Consider the following 17,569-nt stretch of genomic DNA (forward strand, 5'->3'; position numbering starts at 1 on the left):
TCCACTCATAATTTTTCAGTGGCTATACACAGCTAGAGATGCAGGTGTCATTTGGTTAGCTAGCAAAAACTTGAACGACTGTTATCCAGTTAGCCATATCCCTTGATTTGGCAAATTCACTCTGGTTGTTTACTCTGATTTCAGAGCACTCTGGTCTGAGTGTGCCAGAGCACAGAACAACTGATATGACAGGTGTCAGTAAAAGTAGGCAAAAAAAAGTAATAGTTAGTCAAGAACGCTCAATAGGACTGTAAAGTTCCCAGATGTAAGAGGACTCCTGTGGTGTTTACATATTTGCAGAAATCCATTCAGGTGTATTTTGGCTTTTGGTGAATGCTTTCTAATGATCTAAAGTTGCCCTGTTGCAACTGCCTGTAAACACACAGTCCAGTTCAAAATGAATAAAGGCAGGCCCTTGTGATGGCTTGTTTGTATGAAGGCCTTCAGTAGCTCTGATTGGCTATAGCGCACAGGTCTGTGTAGACTCCGGTTCTGGACAAGACAGATGTTTTTATTCAGTTTTATCTACTGCAGTGTCTATTAATAGTCCAAAAGCAAGGCCTCTTTCCCACTCTATAATACTATAGGATTTTCACAACTGCCTTAGTATACCTAATTCCCAAACATTCTAAGAATTCGTGAAAATGATCATATCCAAGTGGTCGCTTGTCATAAAAAAAGTTTCCTTCTTTCTGGGGGTGTATATGAACACATTTTCATCAGATTTAATTTTGCTAAACTGCTTTCAGTTCCACTTTAAATGCAACACGGTTTCACACACGTTATTTTCAAAGGGATGGCTAACCGCAAGTGCGCTGCAATAAAAAAACACAGTTCAACTCACCAGATGATGATGATTTGAAACGTAATTCTTCTTGAAAGTTATTATTGAAAAGGGAGAAGCTAACAAATTAGCAACATACTTTTTGATAACACCTACTGCAGCCGCTGCAAACTAGCCGACTTTTGAAATGGCCCCGGAGGGGATGGCTGCTGTTTTACGTGCTCCTAACCAACTGTGCTATTTTGTTAGTTTTTTCACATTGTTTGTAACTTTCTTTCTATATCAAACTTATTTTCTACATAATGTTGCTGCTACCGTCTTTTATGACCGAAAATAACTTCTGGACATCAGAACAGAGATTACTCACCTCGAACTGGACAAAGATTGAATGAGTCCGACGCAAAGATATACTGATTTATCGGGAACGGGCCCAAATCCCCGTCATTTGTGTGAAGAAAAGATGGAGAAAAGGGTGGTGGAGATCGGGCTTCCTTCTGAGAATTCAGAGGCGAGTTAGTTGCCATCTGTTTTATTGGCCAACGTGCAATCATTGGAAAACAAAATTAATCTACAAGCAAGATTATCCTACCAACAGGACATTAAAACTGTAATATCTTATGTTTCACCGAGTTGTGGCTGAATGACGGCATGGATAAAGCTGGCGGGATTTTCCATGCATCGGCAGAACAGAGAAGCTACGCCTGGTAAGACTATGGGCAGGGGTGTGTGTCTATTTGTCAAAAACAACTGGTGTGCGATGTCTAATATTAAAGAAGTCTCAAGGTATTGCTCGCCTGAGGTAGTGTACCTTATGATAAGCTGTAGACCACACTATCTACCAATAGAGTTCTCATCTGTATTATTTGTTGCCGTCTATTTACCACCACAAACCGATGCTGGCACTAAGACTGCACTCAGCGAGCTATATAAGGCCATAAGCAAACAAGAAAATACTTATCCAGAAACGGCGCTCCTAGTGGCCGGTAACCTTAATGCAGGCAAACTTAAATCTGTTTTACCTCATTTCTACCAGTATGTGCAATGTCTAATATGCAACCAGAGGGGGAAAAAACTCTACACCACCTTTACTCCACACACTCATACAAAGTTCTCCCTCGCCCTCAATTTGGCAAATTTGTCCATAATTCTATCCTCCTGATTCCAGCTTACAAGCAAACACTAAAGCAGGGAGTACCAGTGACTCGCTTTAAACAGGTCAACATTCACAAAGCCGCGAGGCCAGACGGATTACCAGGACGTGTACTCAAAGCCAAGCTTCCTGCCATCCAGGACCTATATACTAGGAGATATTAGAGGAAAGACCCACAAATTGTTGTCAGTCTCCAGTCACCCAAGTCATAGACTGTTCTCTCTGCTACCGCACGGCAAGCAGTACCGTAGCACCAAGTCTAAGACCAAAAGGCTCCTTAACATCTTCTACCCCCAAGCCATAGACTGCAATTAATCAACAATTAATCAAATGGCCACCCGGACTGCTTCTTCCCTAAATAGTTATTGCATAGTTTGGAGCTGTGTTTTGGGTCATTGTCCTGTTGTAGGAGGAAATTGGATCCATTTAAGCACTGTCCACAGGGTATGGCATTGCAAAATGGAATGATAGCCTTCCTTCTTCAAGATCCCTTTTACCCTGTGCAAATCTCCCACTTTACCACCACCCAAAGCACCCCCAGAACATCACATTGTCTCCACCGTGCTTGACAGATGGCGTCAAGCGCTCCTCCAGCATCTTTTCTGCATCTCACGAATGTTCTTCTTTGTGATCTGAACACCTCAAACTTAGATTAATCTGTCCATAACACTTTTTGGTTACTGGCCCAACACTCTAACCATTAGGCTACCTGCCGCCCCTACCGTCATATCTGATCAATTTGATGTTATTTTAAAGGACAAAAATTGCTTTCTTTTCAAAAACTGACATTTCTAAGTGACCCCAAACTTTTGAACTGTAGTGTACATGTACAAATTACCTTGACTAACCTGTATCCTCACACATTGACTCGGTACCCCCTGTATATAACCTTGTTATTGCAACTTTGTTTATTATTTTTTACTTTCGTTTATTTGGTAAATATTTTTTGAACTGCACTGTTGGTTAAGGGCTTGTAAGTAAGCGTTTTACAGTAAGGTCTACTACACCTGTTGTATTCTGCGCATGTGACAAATAGCTTTTGTTCAAATCAAACTTCATCTAGCTAGACCGTGGGAAAACTACAGCTCACTATTGAGCAGTGACCAGTTGTCCTGCAAGAAGGCAGAAGTTTCCATATGTTTTTGTAAAAACAGTCCTACCCATTAAGTCAAAATGTGATTGGTTGATTCCACTGTCACTCCAAATTTTGTCCTAATACAGTTGAATCCCAGACACCTTTATTTAGCCTATCGAATGGCTGATTTTTAGCTAGCTAGATTTAGCTCCCTAGAGATCAGTGAAGTTAAATACTGATTGGATTTTTTTTCCCTTCAGTGTTAACCCTTTCCAACAAAAACTGAAGAGATTAAATCAAAACATCATTGAAGATAGTTATATAATTATCATTATTGTATTATAATCATTATTTTATAAATTCTTGGCCCTTCTCTGAAGGTGTAGAAGGCCCATTGTTGCCCACTGTGTTTGGGTTAGTAATATATTTTCCATCAGCATGCATTTTTTCAGTATTCTGAATGTCCAAAGAATCCATATGTTCTGAAATATGAACACAGAAATACTGGACATTTTTAACTCTTATTATGGTGGTGATTTGACAAATGGTGGTTTTGAATTGGACATTTTTCTGGTCTCAGTCTTGACTCGGACCCCTTGTCCCTCTCCCGGTCTCGGTCTTGGCTCTGACTCGATTTGCTCCGGTCTTGGTCTTGAATCAGTCTCGCTTTAGGTGGTCTTGAACACAACATTGATAGATACACTCATTATCATGCCCCCAGGTAAACCTAGTCACATTTGATATTAATAAAGCAGTAATAAACAGTTAATCTCATCACTAATAATGACAAGCCAGTGTTTGACTTTTATTTGTTTGTTTCTTTTTGACTGGACAAAGTACAGTAGTATCAGTCATAACCCACCAGTAGTTATCTACAGTATCTTTGTCAGCCGGTGTTAGAGGTGGTAGTACAAGTGGCAGATTACACCATTTTAAAGTGACTCACAAGTGATTTGTTCAACCAGAGGTTTACATCAGTTGATGTAATATGGCATCATATACCTTAAATGTGTCTTGTGATGTGAGCACAATAAAAAATAAAAACATCTCAATGTGCCCGTGTCTTCCTAGATTGCAGCCAAGGTGGCGGCACCGTTGGCCAGGACCAATGAGATAGTCATCCTGAGCGGGAAGGGCAACCGTGTGACTGGGGAAGTGAATCGCCTCCTGGCTGAACTTCCAGTGTCCGTCAACGCCCTCACTGGAATTGACCTATCAAAGGTAATTAGGGGTGTGGTCTATGGTGAAAATTGTATGTGAAACATATATTAGTGTCTATAGAATTACACTCATTAGAGGAGACATATCATATCCACCTATCATATCCACCTATCATGGAACGTTGACTTGAATAGAGTGGTAATGTCTGTTCTAGTAATTCTATGAATTAGCTAATATGTTGCATAGGATCCTATTGGTGCTGTTGGATTTTCCAGCCTACATGCAATTTTTTCAGAAATATTGAAATTAAACCTTAGAATACAATATTTTTTTCTAACCTAAATTGAATTGTTTTTGTTTGCTATTCAACAGATCCCACTACTGCAGAAGATGACCTATGCTCAGGCCTGAAAACAATCTCTCCCTTCTACTCCGGTAATGTCTGTTCTAGTAATTCTATGAATTAGCTAATATGTTGCATAGGATCCTATTGGTGCTGTTGGATTTTCCAGCCTACTTGCAATTTTTTCAGAAATATTGAAATTAAACCTTAGAATACAATATTTTTTTCTAACCTAAATTGAATTGTTTTTGTTTTCTATTCAACAGATCCCACTACTGCAGAAGATGACCTATGCTCAGGCCTGAAAACAATCTCTCCCTTCTACTCCGATATCTGTTTTATGCAATCCCATAGACTGCCTTCAATACACTTGAAATTATATATATATATATATATATATATATCACACACACACACACAGTGGGGAGAACAAGTATTTGATATACTGCCGATTTCATACGTTTCCTGTAGTGCTTGACCAGGTTTGCACACACTGCAGCAGGGATTTTGGCCCACTCCTCCATACAGACCTTCTCCAGATCCTTCAGGTTTCGGGGCTGTCGCTGGGCAATACGGACTTTCAGCTCCCTCCAAAGATTTTCTATTGGGTTCAGGTCTGGACACTGGCTAGGCCACTCCAGGACCTTGAGATGCTTCTTACGGAGCCACTCCTTAGTTGCCCTGGCTGTGTGTTTCGGGTCATTGTCATGCTGGAAGACCCAGCCACGACCCATCTTCAATGCTCTTACTGAGGGAAGGAGGTTGTTGAACAGGATCTCGCAATACATGGCCCCATCCATCCTCCCCTCAATACGGTGCAGTCGTCCTGTCCCCTTTGCAGAAAAGCATCCCCAAAGAATGATGTTTCCACCTCCATGCTTCACGGTTGGGATGGTGTTCTTGGGGTTGTACTCATCCTTCTTCTTCCTCCAAACACGGGGAGTGGAGTTGTGACCAAAAAGCTCTATTTTTGTCTCATCAGACCACATGACCTTCTCCCATTCTTCCTCTGGATCATCCAGATGGTCATTGGCAAATTTCAGATGGGCCTGGACATGCGCTGGCTTGAGCAGTGGGACCTTGCGTGCGCTGCATGACGGCGTAGTGTGTTACTAATGGTTTTCTTTGAGACTGTGGTCCCAGCTCTCTTCAGGTCATTGACCAGGTCCTGCCGTGTAGTTCTGGGCTGATCCCTCACCTTCCTCATGATCATTGATGCCCCACGAGACGAGGTGAGATCTTGCATGGAGCCCCAGACCAAGGGTGATTGACCGTCATCTTGAACTTCTTCCATTTTCTAATAATTGCGCCAACAATTGTTGCCTTCTCACCAAGCTGCTTGCCTATTGCCTATTATTCCTAAAAAAAAAACAGGTCTGTGAGAGCCGGAATTCTTACTGGTTGGTAGGTGATCAAATACTTATGTCATGCAATAAAATGCTAATTAATTACCTAAAAATCACACAATGGGATTTTCTGGATTGTTTTTTTAGATTCCGTCTCTCACAGTTGAAGTGTACCTATGATTTAAAAAATTAGACATCTGCATGCTTTGTAAGTTCGAAAACCTGCAAAATCTGCAGTGTATCAAATAATGGTTCTCCCCACTGTATATATATATTTTTTTTATATGAAGTGAATTTTTTTTAACCTCTGGTGCCTTCATTTCTACAGGACCAGAATATCTGCATGTACTGCTGCTCCTTTATATACTCTATGTATCTTCGAGTTCACTACTTTTTTAATCATGGAAGCCTTTTACAATCAGTAGATCACATGGAATGCATTGTTATCATTTAGCATGAACTGAGCCTTTTTTTGTTTAACTTATATACCTCTCTAGTCTCTACCTTACCATGTAATTTCAGTGAACAGTTAGCTGTTAAGAAGAGCAACCTCAGTGATTTTCTTCCAAAGGTGTACTCACCTTGCCAATTATACACTTCATGATTACTGAGTCATTATCCATTCTTGCTATTGCGTGATTATTGTATAGGTTATGGAAATTACTGTACTCTAATGTATATAACTTTTAATTTAACTGATTTAATTTGTATCCTTTATGATGAGTTATGGGTTTTTGCAATCAGGTTACAAGTTGTATGAAGTGCTACATAAAATAATTATTTAGGCTTCTACTACAAACCTCTGAGTAACTGGGAATTCTTCCCACTCAACAAGCAATCATGTGTTTTCATTTAGTTGTATGTTGTAAAACATATGTTTAGTACATTATTCCTAACACTTTAATTTATAGCAACAATTAATGGCCTTTTTTTTATTTTACTAATCACAGAAACCTGATTGCCAGACCTTTATTTCTTTGGCTACGATGCATGTTTCTGATTTGGCTCAAAGTAAGTTGAAGTACTGAATTGACTTGAAGTTTGAGGGAGAGATTATGAACTTTGTGGGATGCTATGATCCAGGGTAATTTATTGAGAGAACTCTTTGCCCTGGAGAAGGTTCAGTATGTGAAATATTGAAGGGTTTTTGAGTCAAAGAAGAAGTCAAATGGTGTTACTCATAGCCAAATACTAGTCATTGCACCTTATCATTTTTTATAATACAAGTTTTTTTTATATATATATAAAAAAAACATGAGCTGGGATATGTTTAAGAAATGAGTTTGTTCATTCTGTTGATTTCTTAATTTCATGTTTCATTTGATTAGTGTGACTTGACTAACATAGAGAGACACTTATTTTTTTTTGGGGGGTTGCAGTTTTATATAGTAATATGTCAATGTTAAACCATGTAAGACAGCCCTTCAGGTTCTGTGCACAATGTCATTTTTGCTAAAGATAACTTTGTATATCATACACTTGTCAGAGAAAGATATCACTCCTGTTCAGACAATGCTATTCAATGTATTTAGTAATTTATCTTGCTTTTAATGAAATATAATTGTGAAAATGGGTATATGTGCTGTTATACTATTGTCATTCCACATTACCTCCATGTTTATGATCTGTTTGTTGAGCTCATTCCAAGACAGATAATCACAATCTGATTATACTGGCTTTTTTGTGGAGGTAGACTAACTTTCTTCTTGTTTAGTATCACTATTTACTTTATCTTAAACAAGGTGGAGAGTAGCCCTTTGTACAAGGATAGGGAAATGGCAGATCTTCATTTTTAATATATGTGGATGCCATCATCACTGATTTGGTGACTTGCACTATTTAACATAAGATCATGGGAAATGGCAAACCAAGATGGGAAAAGTCCAGCTATCATGTAAGTAGACAGATTCTAACTTGCTCAGTGCTTTTTTGTAAAGAATATCAGTTCTCAAACAATGTTCAATTGGAAAAATGTTGTCATTTCTCCCTCCCAGACATATCGTAACATTCTTTGTAATAAGTCAAATGAAAGTTACTACTATGAATTACTGTGAAACTGTTATGTTTATTTTTTGCTACCCTCATTGATTTGACTCGTTGCCAATGCCATTTTTCTAATACTGTGAAAATGTGTCAGTTGTGTAGCAGCTGTAATTTTGATTTATGAGTTGCATTGTGGCTTCACATCCAAATGCATTGTTCTGGCTAAGCATACAATTTTATACAAACCACTGAAGATATTGTATGTTTGATCCAGAGGTAATTTGGAAATGTGCTTTTGTCATTTTTGTGTGAAAATCATCACTTTACTGTTGTGTCAAATGTAGAGATAATCATTCACAGTGCATGTACTTATGCCACCAGTTTTGTGGTAATGTAGATTTTTCTCAACAGGACACAAGTGATCCTACATATGTGTGAATGTTGTTCATCTGTAACATTATATAAAATTACCATATGTCTTCATCTGTCATTCTAATAAAATTACAACAAATAGTTGTGCTGTTTCTCTAATGGCAATGTAATAATTCAGTAGACAACAGGGTGGGTGTACATCATAGATATTGATATATGGTCTGGGGTGAACAGTATGATCAAAGCTAGCTGACACATTCATGGCATGTAAAACCAGTTAGTAAAGTATTGCATTCTAGCAAGACTAACTTGAGCCAAGGCCTGTCATTCATTCAATCAATCCTTATCATAAATCGTTTTTAAATACCTCTTGCATGAAGAGTCTCAGCACTTCCATCTCTTGTCTGATCACCAAGGAATATTAGTCAGGCATTCAGTATGCACACCTAAAATATACCGAATAAAGGTCCTAGAACTCCGGGTGCCTAATGCGCATGCCTTCTCAAAGTTTCTGTTGCAGAAAGCAAGCAGCTAAAAAAGCATCGGTGAGCTAACGTCATAACCAAAATATCAATGTTCGATCATCTCGCAAGAATGTTTTCTCAAATACCTTTCTCTTGATTTCGCGGGGAGAATGTATTTTGCGTATTATGACTTTCCAGCGTTTCCTTTTGCAAAATGTTTACTTCAGTAGCTATCAGACGCCGGTTATGATAGCTGGCTAACGTTAGCTAGTTAACCTAGCTGATCGCTAGCAGCACAAAGAAGTGTTCAATGCTTTGTGGTGCTATGACTCGATGTATTTAACACTAGCTTGTTTGCTCGCTATATTGCTTGCTTCTTTATCAACTGACTAACTTAACGGTTAACTTCTCGTGTAAACAGTACGTTACCCTAAGCAACGTTACTGATTAGAACTACAATGCCTGTGTTATGTAGTTTGTTTGGAAAAAAATAAGTACTTTTTGGCACGCTAATATTGTGTAGCTAAATAGTTAGCGCTCATTTACATTTTAAGTGGTCTATTGACTACTAGACGACAATGCTACTCAACGATGACACCAGCTAGTTTGTATTTAAGGTCTTTGTTCATAACTAGTTATATTAATGTCCTCGCATTCTAGATCAGAGAAACCCTACCCAGGCCAGAGCCAACGTTGAATGACTGTTATTGATATTTACGCAATGATGCAATAACATTTATGGTAGACCTAGTCATCAGACTGTCTGAGTATATTTATTGTAACTAGTAGCTCCATCCTTTTCAAGAACTGGTCAGCTGGACACTAATCAGCTACAGTGTAAGACTTTGCATTCTTGAGTCATTGGGACTTCTGGGTTCTGACAAATTTAGCTTTGTTCCAGAACTGAAGGGTGTTCTGTGTGACGTTAAAGCACCATTACATACTTTAAACACAGCTGTCCTGCATGGCTTAGTATTGTAAAGCATTTACATTAGTCATTTAGCAGACTCTGATCCAGATTGACTTACAGTAGTGAGTGCATACATTTTCATACTGGTCCCCCACTATTGGCCCAGCATCATTAGGGATTGGCCAGAGTAGGCAGTCATTGTTTGTAAAAATGTGTTCTTAACTGACTTGGTTAGATAAATAAAAATAGGAATCGAACCCACAACCCTGGGGTTGCAAGTACCATGCTCTACCAACTGAGCTGCACATAAGCACTAGACTTGAGCTCATTTTCCCTGGCTAAACAAGCATTTCGGTACACCTGCAATAACATCTAAATATGTCTTTGTGACCAATAAAATTTGATTTAAACCAGCTGGCTAACTGAACTATGCTAGTTTTCAACCTCATTACCAAACTTCATATACTGTACTCTCAACTTCAAAACTCCTTTGCTAGTTATACAATCATGTAACTAAGTCATTTGCTAGAAAGAAACTTAAATTGTATTTTGTTGAAAAGTCATGACCGTTTCAAGATATGTCGTAAGACGACAGTTGGCGTAGGATATCATTGCTACTTAACTCTGATCCAAGTTCAGTTTTGAGATCCACCATCTTCATTGGCATAGGGTTAGCTGGAAGTATCTGACTGGTCTTGGAACTGTGACAACAGGCAGCCTCTCCCCGCTTGGCTTGATGGGATATGTAGGGATTTTTCCATATGTACACGGTCTTGTACCCTTAACCTTGTAGTTAACTATTGACTACTGACTATTGTAGTTGTTGATTAAATCTGACTTTACTGGATTACTCATTAATAATGTCGAGTTAATTGACTCAAGAAAACTTGACAAAATATCAACTCTACACATCGCAATGGCTAAATTACTTCTGGAGGCTAAGGGTCTGTGGAGCTCCTCTTCCTCCTCACCACTCTATGGGCCCTGGTCAGTAGTAGTACAATATACAGGGTGTAATTTGGGATGCAGACACAGAGATTGGTGGAGCCAGTTTGAGGTTCTTCAGCCAGTAGCCATCATGCAGTATGTCCTGCTGTGCCCTGGGAAAGGAGAAAAGGCGTCTCCATCTTAAGCCCCCTGCTCTGTCTGTCTAGCGGCAGGCAGGGTGTTTGCTGTAAAAGGCTGAGGCACAAATGCGGGCTGATTACTAATTGACTGCCATTTTAGAAAGGTTACAATGTACAGGAAATAAATAGCCTTATGGCTGAGTCATTTTACATGGTCAATGTGGCGTCTCTCTCTCAGCATGGTGAGGAGAGTGTTTCCCATGTTGCATTAGTGGAAGTGTGACATGCTGGCCTGTCTGCCAGCATCATCAGGTGACCCAACAACCCGATTTCTCTCCCACACGCAGATGAACACTGGACTTCAGCAATGTAAGTGTTTTTATCTGATAGAATTGAATACTATAGTTTCATAGAAATCTAAAATCAGTTTCCTATTCATATTTCTACTTAATGAGTTGTAAATCCTTTCCAGTCACTAGTTGAATGAAGAAACTTTGGTTATGCAAAAATTCCTTGTTCTGTCTCTCTCTGTCCTTCTTTCCATCCTAGGGGACACTACACAGAAGATGAGATCTGCCAACTATCCAACCCCAGCAGAATTAGATGCCTTTGCTAAGAAAGTCGCCAACAAGCCTCTGACCATAAAGATCTTCCCCAACAGTGTCAAAGTACCTCAGAGAAAGCACATCCGCCGCACAGTGAACGGGTTGGACACGTCCAGCCAGCGCCACAGCCCCTACCAGTCTCAGGTCAGCAGCACCAGAGCGGGCCTCCTAGCCGTCCTCCGCACTTCGACCGGGAAAACCGCCCTCAAAGACACAGACGGCAGCCAAGCCCATCTGCTTCCCAAAGCAGCCATGAACCTCCACAGCGGGTCGCACGTCGCTCCAAGCTCTTTAAATCTCCCCGAGCCTGTCCCCCACCTCCAGGGCATGTCCCAAACCCAACACCAGGCATTGAATCAGAAACAGGGCCTCCCCCTCCCACATCCACAGCATGCTGTACAGCAGCACAACATGGCTCATCGTGTGACTTCACAGCCACAGAATATTCCTCAACCTAAAACTTTACAGCAACAGAACATGGCCCACCCTCAAACTTTACAGCGGCAACCAAGCTTGTCCCAGCTGCAAACTGTACAGCAGCAACAGCAGAATCTGGCGCACCCCCAGAATATCCAGCGGCAGCAAAGTTTGCCTCACACGCAGACTTTACGACAGCAAAATCAGACTCGGCCACAAACCTTACAGCAGCAGCATCTTTTTCATCCTCAGACGCTGCAGCACCAGACTCTTCCTCACCAACAAGCTTTAGTACAGCAGGCTGTGGCTCAGGCTCAAGGTCTCCGACACCTGCCTGACTTAGCCCAGGCCCAGCCTCCACCTAGTCTGCAACATTCCCAGGGCATGCAGCCCCCCCAGAGCCTGTCACAGCCTCTCCCCCAGGGCCTCCGGCACCAGCCTGACGTAGCCCAGTCCCAGCCTCCACCCAGTCTGCAACATTCCCAGGGCCTCCCCCCATCTCAGCAGTTCCCCCAGACCTCCGGTGCCGGCCCTGGCCCGCCCTCTGCCCTGCAGCCCCAGCCAGGCCCCCCCTACGGCCCCAGGAAGCTGCCAGATGCAGACGTCCCGCCAAACGTAACTGTATCTACCTCCACCATCCCGCTATCCATGGCGGCCTGCCTGCACCACAACCGGCCGGGCACAGACCTGAGCAGCATCGTGCACCAGATCAACCAGTTCTGTCAGGCTCGGGCCGGAATGGGTGCCACCTCGGTGTGTGAGGGCCAGATTGCCAACCCCAGCCCCATCAGCCGTAACCTTCTCATCAATGCCAGCTCCAGGGTCAACACACCCCACAATCTGGACCTCCTTCCCTCCTGCCTGCTGGGCCCCACAGAGAAGGCCCCTGAAGAGTCGCAGGGCCCTGCTGGTGGCCTACAGCCCAACATAGCTGTCATGAACAGGTTGCCACCTGCTTTCCACACTGACATAAAGCAGCAGTTACAGCAGCTCCAACAGGTTCACCAGCAGCAACAACATAATCAGGTACAGCAGCTCCAACAGGTTCATCAGCAGCAACTCCAACACTCCTGGAACCAGCACCAGCTGGCTCACAAGCAGCACCTGCCCGAGGGAACCAACCCCAGCAAGAACCCCAGGAGAGAAATCCCCTCTGGGCCTGTCTTCCTTGCCAAGACCCTCAACTATCCCCACGTGCTGCTGGCCTCGCAGCCACAAGCCTTCTACCTTAAACACCCATCAGACAAGACAACCCCCTCGCCCTCCGTAACCGGCCCACCGGGTGGCACCATGCCCAGCTACACCAACGGGTGCTACCTGCAGGCTCCATGGGGCAGTGTCCTACAAGCAGGCAAAAGTGATGGTTTTGGCCCTCTGGATTTGGCCTTCCAGGGGGGCCCGTCAGGGGCCTCCATAGACTGCAGCACACCAGGATCACAGTACCGACCAGGAGCCAGACCCGGGTTCCCAGGTTCGGGTCAGACCAAGCTGATGAAGCAGAATGTGTCTGATTACCTGGCTGGGGATTTCCAGGCATTCCAACATAACCCAGGTGCCATGGGGAAGATGCATAGGCCCCCCATGGGTAGAGCTCTAGCCCAGGGCCCAGAGCTAGGCAACGGTAGAAATATCCCCGCTCATCACCCAGGCTATAGATAGATAGCAGTCTTCACCTTACCAGTTGTGTGTCATGGTTGGTGAATGATTCAAGATTATAATCAGGTGTCCACATGTTGTAGAGTTCTTGCAAGTGATCAATTGAATGTTCTCCCTAGTCGGTTGCTCCTGCTCTCAATGTTTAATCGCTGACTTATGTGTTTTAAAAGTAGGTCCTTAGCCCTTAAAGGTATCTGTTAAACCTTAGTGCCAGATGAAGGGTTCTTGATTGTTATTCTAATGATGAAGAATACTTACTCATACCACAACATGGACATCTGCTTCTTGTAGTATTTTCTGGAATACTCTATTGTGATCTAGGACTAAGTAGAGAACCTAGTAGGGCTACTTCCTTTCCACATAATAATTACCATAGTTATCCCCAGGTTGTCATGGAACCAACCACGCCCTTTTACAACATTAGTGGCCTAATAGCTGCCAATGCAGCGGCTGAAAATGGGGTGTTATTTCCTGGCCTATGTTTACATATGAATGGGTATTTTTGTATGCTAATATGAATCAGGTTCATGTCTGAGTATATTCTTACTTCAATCTCTCCCAATATAGAGTAAGGTACTGCTACAACCATTTTGTCCTGCCCTCTTGTGTGTGATAAGACCTTAAGACGGATTTCTTAAGAAGTCGTTTTTAGTTTTTTTTAATCCCTACCTTGTTCTGTTACTTAAATTAAATTGTCTCTACTTGAATTTCTCCAGTGACGCTTTCAGTATGAGGACTTAGAGAATCGAAATGTCATGGTAAACATTTACAAAAGGAACAAAACCTCCCTTTGGGAAAAACATTGTCTTTTGAATAATGTGAACCCAGTAGGATCAATCCCCTGATTTTGAAAGGAATGGTCTGTGTTTGCTTAGACCAAATTGATCACTTGCAAGTGTGCAAGTACAACCAAACATACCGGAGAGTTAAAATATTTATTTGTTTCACCACTATACTACTGTAAACAAGTGAATGGATTCCTTGTGGATCTTTACCTGTCTGGGGGTTCTGGTAAGCTGAGGGGTATCCTACGAAGCAGGTTTGAAGAGTTAGCGAGTTAACTTTGGTCAACTGAGTCTTCATGAAAAGTATGGCATTCGACTAGCCATGTGCAACGTGCAGTTACAAGCCTGCTAGAATTAGTGACAGGTGTATGAGCAATATCCACTGTCGTAGTACGGCTAAAGACTGAGCTTGAATGTGACGCTATCAGAAGCTGGTTCGCTTCAGAAAACAGATCTAGCTTGCTTGTTGGGATACCTCTTTTCCTTCACTTGCTAGCCTAACCCTAACTGTGTTGTCTCTACTACCTAGAAAGGAGAACCGGGGTTCAGTCCAGTTATTTTAAATGCAGGTTACCTCCTCATGCTTGTAGATGGGTCTAGCCATAGAAATATGATTACGTCTAAGTAATGATATTTCTATGAGTCTAGCATGCTGCGTTTTTCCTCAGTTTAATTTGGCTTACTCTTTCCTCCTCCCTGATAACTCTTGGGAAAAAAGCCTTAAATGTTATATTAGTTACCTTCTACCTTAAATGTTGACTTTTTACACCATGCCGGATTTCCTTAAACAGTGCATGGTTTCGCATCCTATATCGAAAATTGTTTCTGCATATGTTTTCATTTAAGGCCATTGTTAAATTGCTAAGTGAAAGTCCTCCTTTTAAAGGATAATAAGTATGAATAGTGTTAAGCAGAGGTTCATAGGTGTGTGGCACTGGGCTGTAACTATGGTCTTTGGACTACATTTCTTTCGTTGTTTCTACGTGACAAATGCCCTACACTAATTTAGTTCTTAGCTCATTTATTTATTTGTACACTGCATCCTGAAGCCATAGGTTTTTCCACACGGGTGCCATAGTTAATGCATATGATCAGACACAAAACAATGCAAACTGATGTCTCACAACTAGCTGCATTCAGTAAGCGATGGAAAGGTTAAGTCATAGAGGTAATCTTATTTATAGGGGTTATGTAGCCTTAAAGGCGCTACACCTTTTTTTTTTCTAAAAAAGTTTGCATTGTCATTCAGAAAATTGCCATAATATATCTGCAGTACTAGGGGAATGATAAGTGTTTCACAGTATTACTTACCTGCCCGCCAGTGATGTTATAAACACCTATTGATTTCTACCGCCAGAGTGGCATCTGTCAAAATGGGAAAGCTGTTTTGACTTTGCCTGTGTGGAAATCGGGTCAAGCAGCCAATGTAAAAATGTCTCTAATTTCCTGGTTGCTAAAATTCTACACGGTTCGCTCATTTTCAGTTTGTGAGAAAAACAAGCACTGAATAGTGGAGGGAATCATTGTACCATCTAAATTGCTGTGAAATATCTTGTTAGTAACAAAAATGTTTTTACAGCTGTTTAAAGCTGGTGGACCAAAACCGAAAGTAAAAGGTTCAAGCGTTTGTCTCCATGTTGTGGGGGAGATGGTACATTTGTTTTGAATGCAGCCTAGTACCTTTGCAATTCTCCTAGCTTCCACATAGGGGAGATGTTCTGTGTAGCACCTTTAATGTTATGGATTGAGCTTTCTTCCCTGAGGGCAGTAGCTAGATTCTGTTTGGCTCTTACTACTGTTGTGTTCCTGATGTGCCTGGCCCTTGAAGCTGCTATTGAATTCTAATCTGAACACACAAGAGTGTGTGTGTGTGTGTATAGTAATGATGTATGGGTTGTACTATTGGAATAAAGGTTCCTATTTATAATGTGTTGTCATGGATTTTTGAAATGCGAGATTGTAGTGTAGTGGAAATGGACCAACTGTTGCTGCAGTGAACCAAACAATGTACCTGTTGTTACATTTGACCTGATTTACTTGTTCTATAATGTTGTACAGCCATGTTACAGCCCGAGAACGTCAGGTTTACAGTTACACTTTCTAATATTAAGCCCAGCGGAGACATTTCATATGAAATAGTATGTGTGGGTGTGTGTGAGAGAAGGGGTGTAAAGCCTAGATACTTATGCACATCTATCCATTTTGGGGGGGACCAAGCTTCTAACTGTAACTACTGATACTGGACAGGCGTCCGCGTTTACATACCACAATGATTCCAGACAATGTTGGGAGTCTGAACGGCTGCTGCTGAATCACTGACCAAACTCACCAAGCCTTCCCCTCAATCATAATCACCATGGCCCAAAGCCTAGTTACATACTATGTCTGAAATGGCATCCTATTCACTACATAGTGTACGACTTGACCTAGGGTCATAGTCAAAAGTGGTGCACTATTTCGAAAGTAGTGTGCCATTTTGGATGCTAACATTCTTTCGCCATGTTGGTTTGTATTAGTTTTAAAGAATCATGCTATTTTAAGGTTGTGACAAAATAGTGGTCTGCTGCCCTCTAGACAGTTGTAGGAACAGAATGTGGGACTGATGTTAATGGTGCTGGTGAGTGTTTTTGCTCCACATAAGTGGAAATGTGAGATGAATGGCAGTGGTTGTGTTATTCCAGCTTACCTATCCTTGAACTATGCTTTGCACTAACATTCCCTCCTAACCAAAATAAAGTTTGCATTTGCAAAACTGATACCTTTTTATTTTCAGTTTATTTTATTTGTAACAGCAAGGCTTGAGATGTCTATGAAACAGGGGATTTTCAAAGGATATAAAAACATTTCTAATAGTCATTCTTCTATGTCAATTCATGGATGGAATTAAGTTAAACACTTCCAATTGTTTATAATTCCCAAACATCGATTATACATTTTTTATGGATTTGTTGACAGTCTAGAAATAATATCCAATAGTCATATGGTTGGTGTGCTAATGTAAGATTTGACAGACACCAATGCAAACATGTCAGAAATCACCATCTAGGGTGTGTGAGGTTAGGTAGGATGAACTCAAGACTCCAGAGCTCATGGATGTGGAGCTGCGGCGAGTGGACAAGCTAAACCTTTTCAGGATAGAGCCATCTCCCTGCAAATACAAATGTCAGCTTGAGTGGATATGGTTCTGCTAATCATTGTTGCCTCATACTGGCACCTTCTGTAGCATACTGGACAACACCTCTTTAATGTATCAAATAAAAGGCCAATACAAATATAGTAAGTATTCAAAAAATGAATAGTTCAGATTTATTAGTTTGAATAATGGACTTGAGCAGATGAGGAATAACCTCCGTTAGCTCTACAGATCTGTTTGTCACCATACATAGGTGTTATGGTGTGGTCTGATGGCACACGAGGGTGTGGTCTGATTATGTCACAGTTACCAGGATCC

General features: G+C 41.5%; 2 protein-coding genes across 4 annotated transcripts in view; both read left to right on the forward strand.

Annotated features, from left to right (window-relative positions):
• The window catches only part of flot2b (flotillin 2b), a 28,862-nt gene extending 23,888 nt beyond the window's left edge, over positions 1-4,974 (forward strand). The window contains exons 10-12 of one of the 2 annotated variants that reach the window (XM_024442833.2): positions 4,081-4,230; positions 4,543-4,605; positions 4,780-4,971. In XM_024442833.2, the coding sequence (XP_024298601.1) occupies positions 4,081-4,230; positions 4,543-4,581 (189 nt within the window). In that variant the 3' untranslated portion in view covers positions 4,582-4,605; positions 4,780-4,971. Of the gene's footprint in view, positions 1-4,080; positions 4,231-4,542; positions 4,606-4,779 lie in introns of both variants that reach the window. The other variant, XM_042296185.1, reaches the window with a different exon arrangement.
• A 3,699-nt stretch (positions 4,975-8,673) lies between these two features.
• On the forward strand, positions 8,674-16,874 carry LOC112265488 (protein FAM222B). Of its 2 annotated transcripts, XM_024442834.2 has the most exons (3): positions 8,674-8,759; positions 10,894-11,024; positions 11,205-16,874. In XM_024442834.2, exons 2-3 carry the CDS (start codon positions 10,940-10,942, stop codon positions 13,334-13,336), a joined length of 2,217 nt encoding a protein of 738 aa, XP_024298602.1. In that variant the 5' UTR covers positions 8,674-8,759; positions 10,894-10,939; the 3' UTR covers positions 13,337-16,874. The 2 variants fall into 2 exon arrangements, with proteins under 2 accessions (XP_024298602.1, XP_024298603.1); XM_024442835.2 differs by having other exon boundaries at positions 8,716-11,024.
• The last annotated feature ends 695 nt before the right edge of the window (positions 16,875-17,569 follow it).

Source organism: Oncorhynchus tshawytscha, linkage group LG13 (assembly GCF_018296145.1).
Source record: "Oncorhynchus tshawytscha isolate Ot180627B linkage group LG13, Otsh_v2.0, whole genome shotgun sequence".
NCBI classification, from domain to species: Eukaryota; Metazoa; Chordata; class Actinopteri; order Salmoniformes; family Salmonidae; genus Oncorhynchus; species Oncorhynchus tshawytscha.

Bases quoted from the DNA above. Each gene is read 5' to 3' on its own strand.
- LOC112265488 (XM_024442834.2), top strand. From the start codon at position 10,940: ATGCTGGCCTGTCTGCCAGCATCATCAGGTGACCCAACAACCCGATTT. The intron at 11,025-11,204 runs GTAAGTGTTTTT...TTTCCATCCTAG, and splicing joins GAACACTGGACTTCAGCAAT to GGGACACTACACAGAAGATG.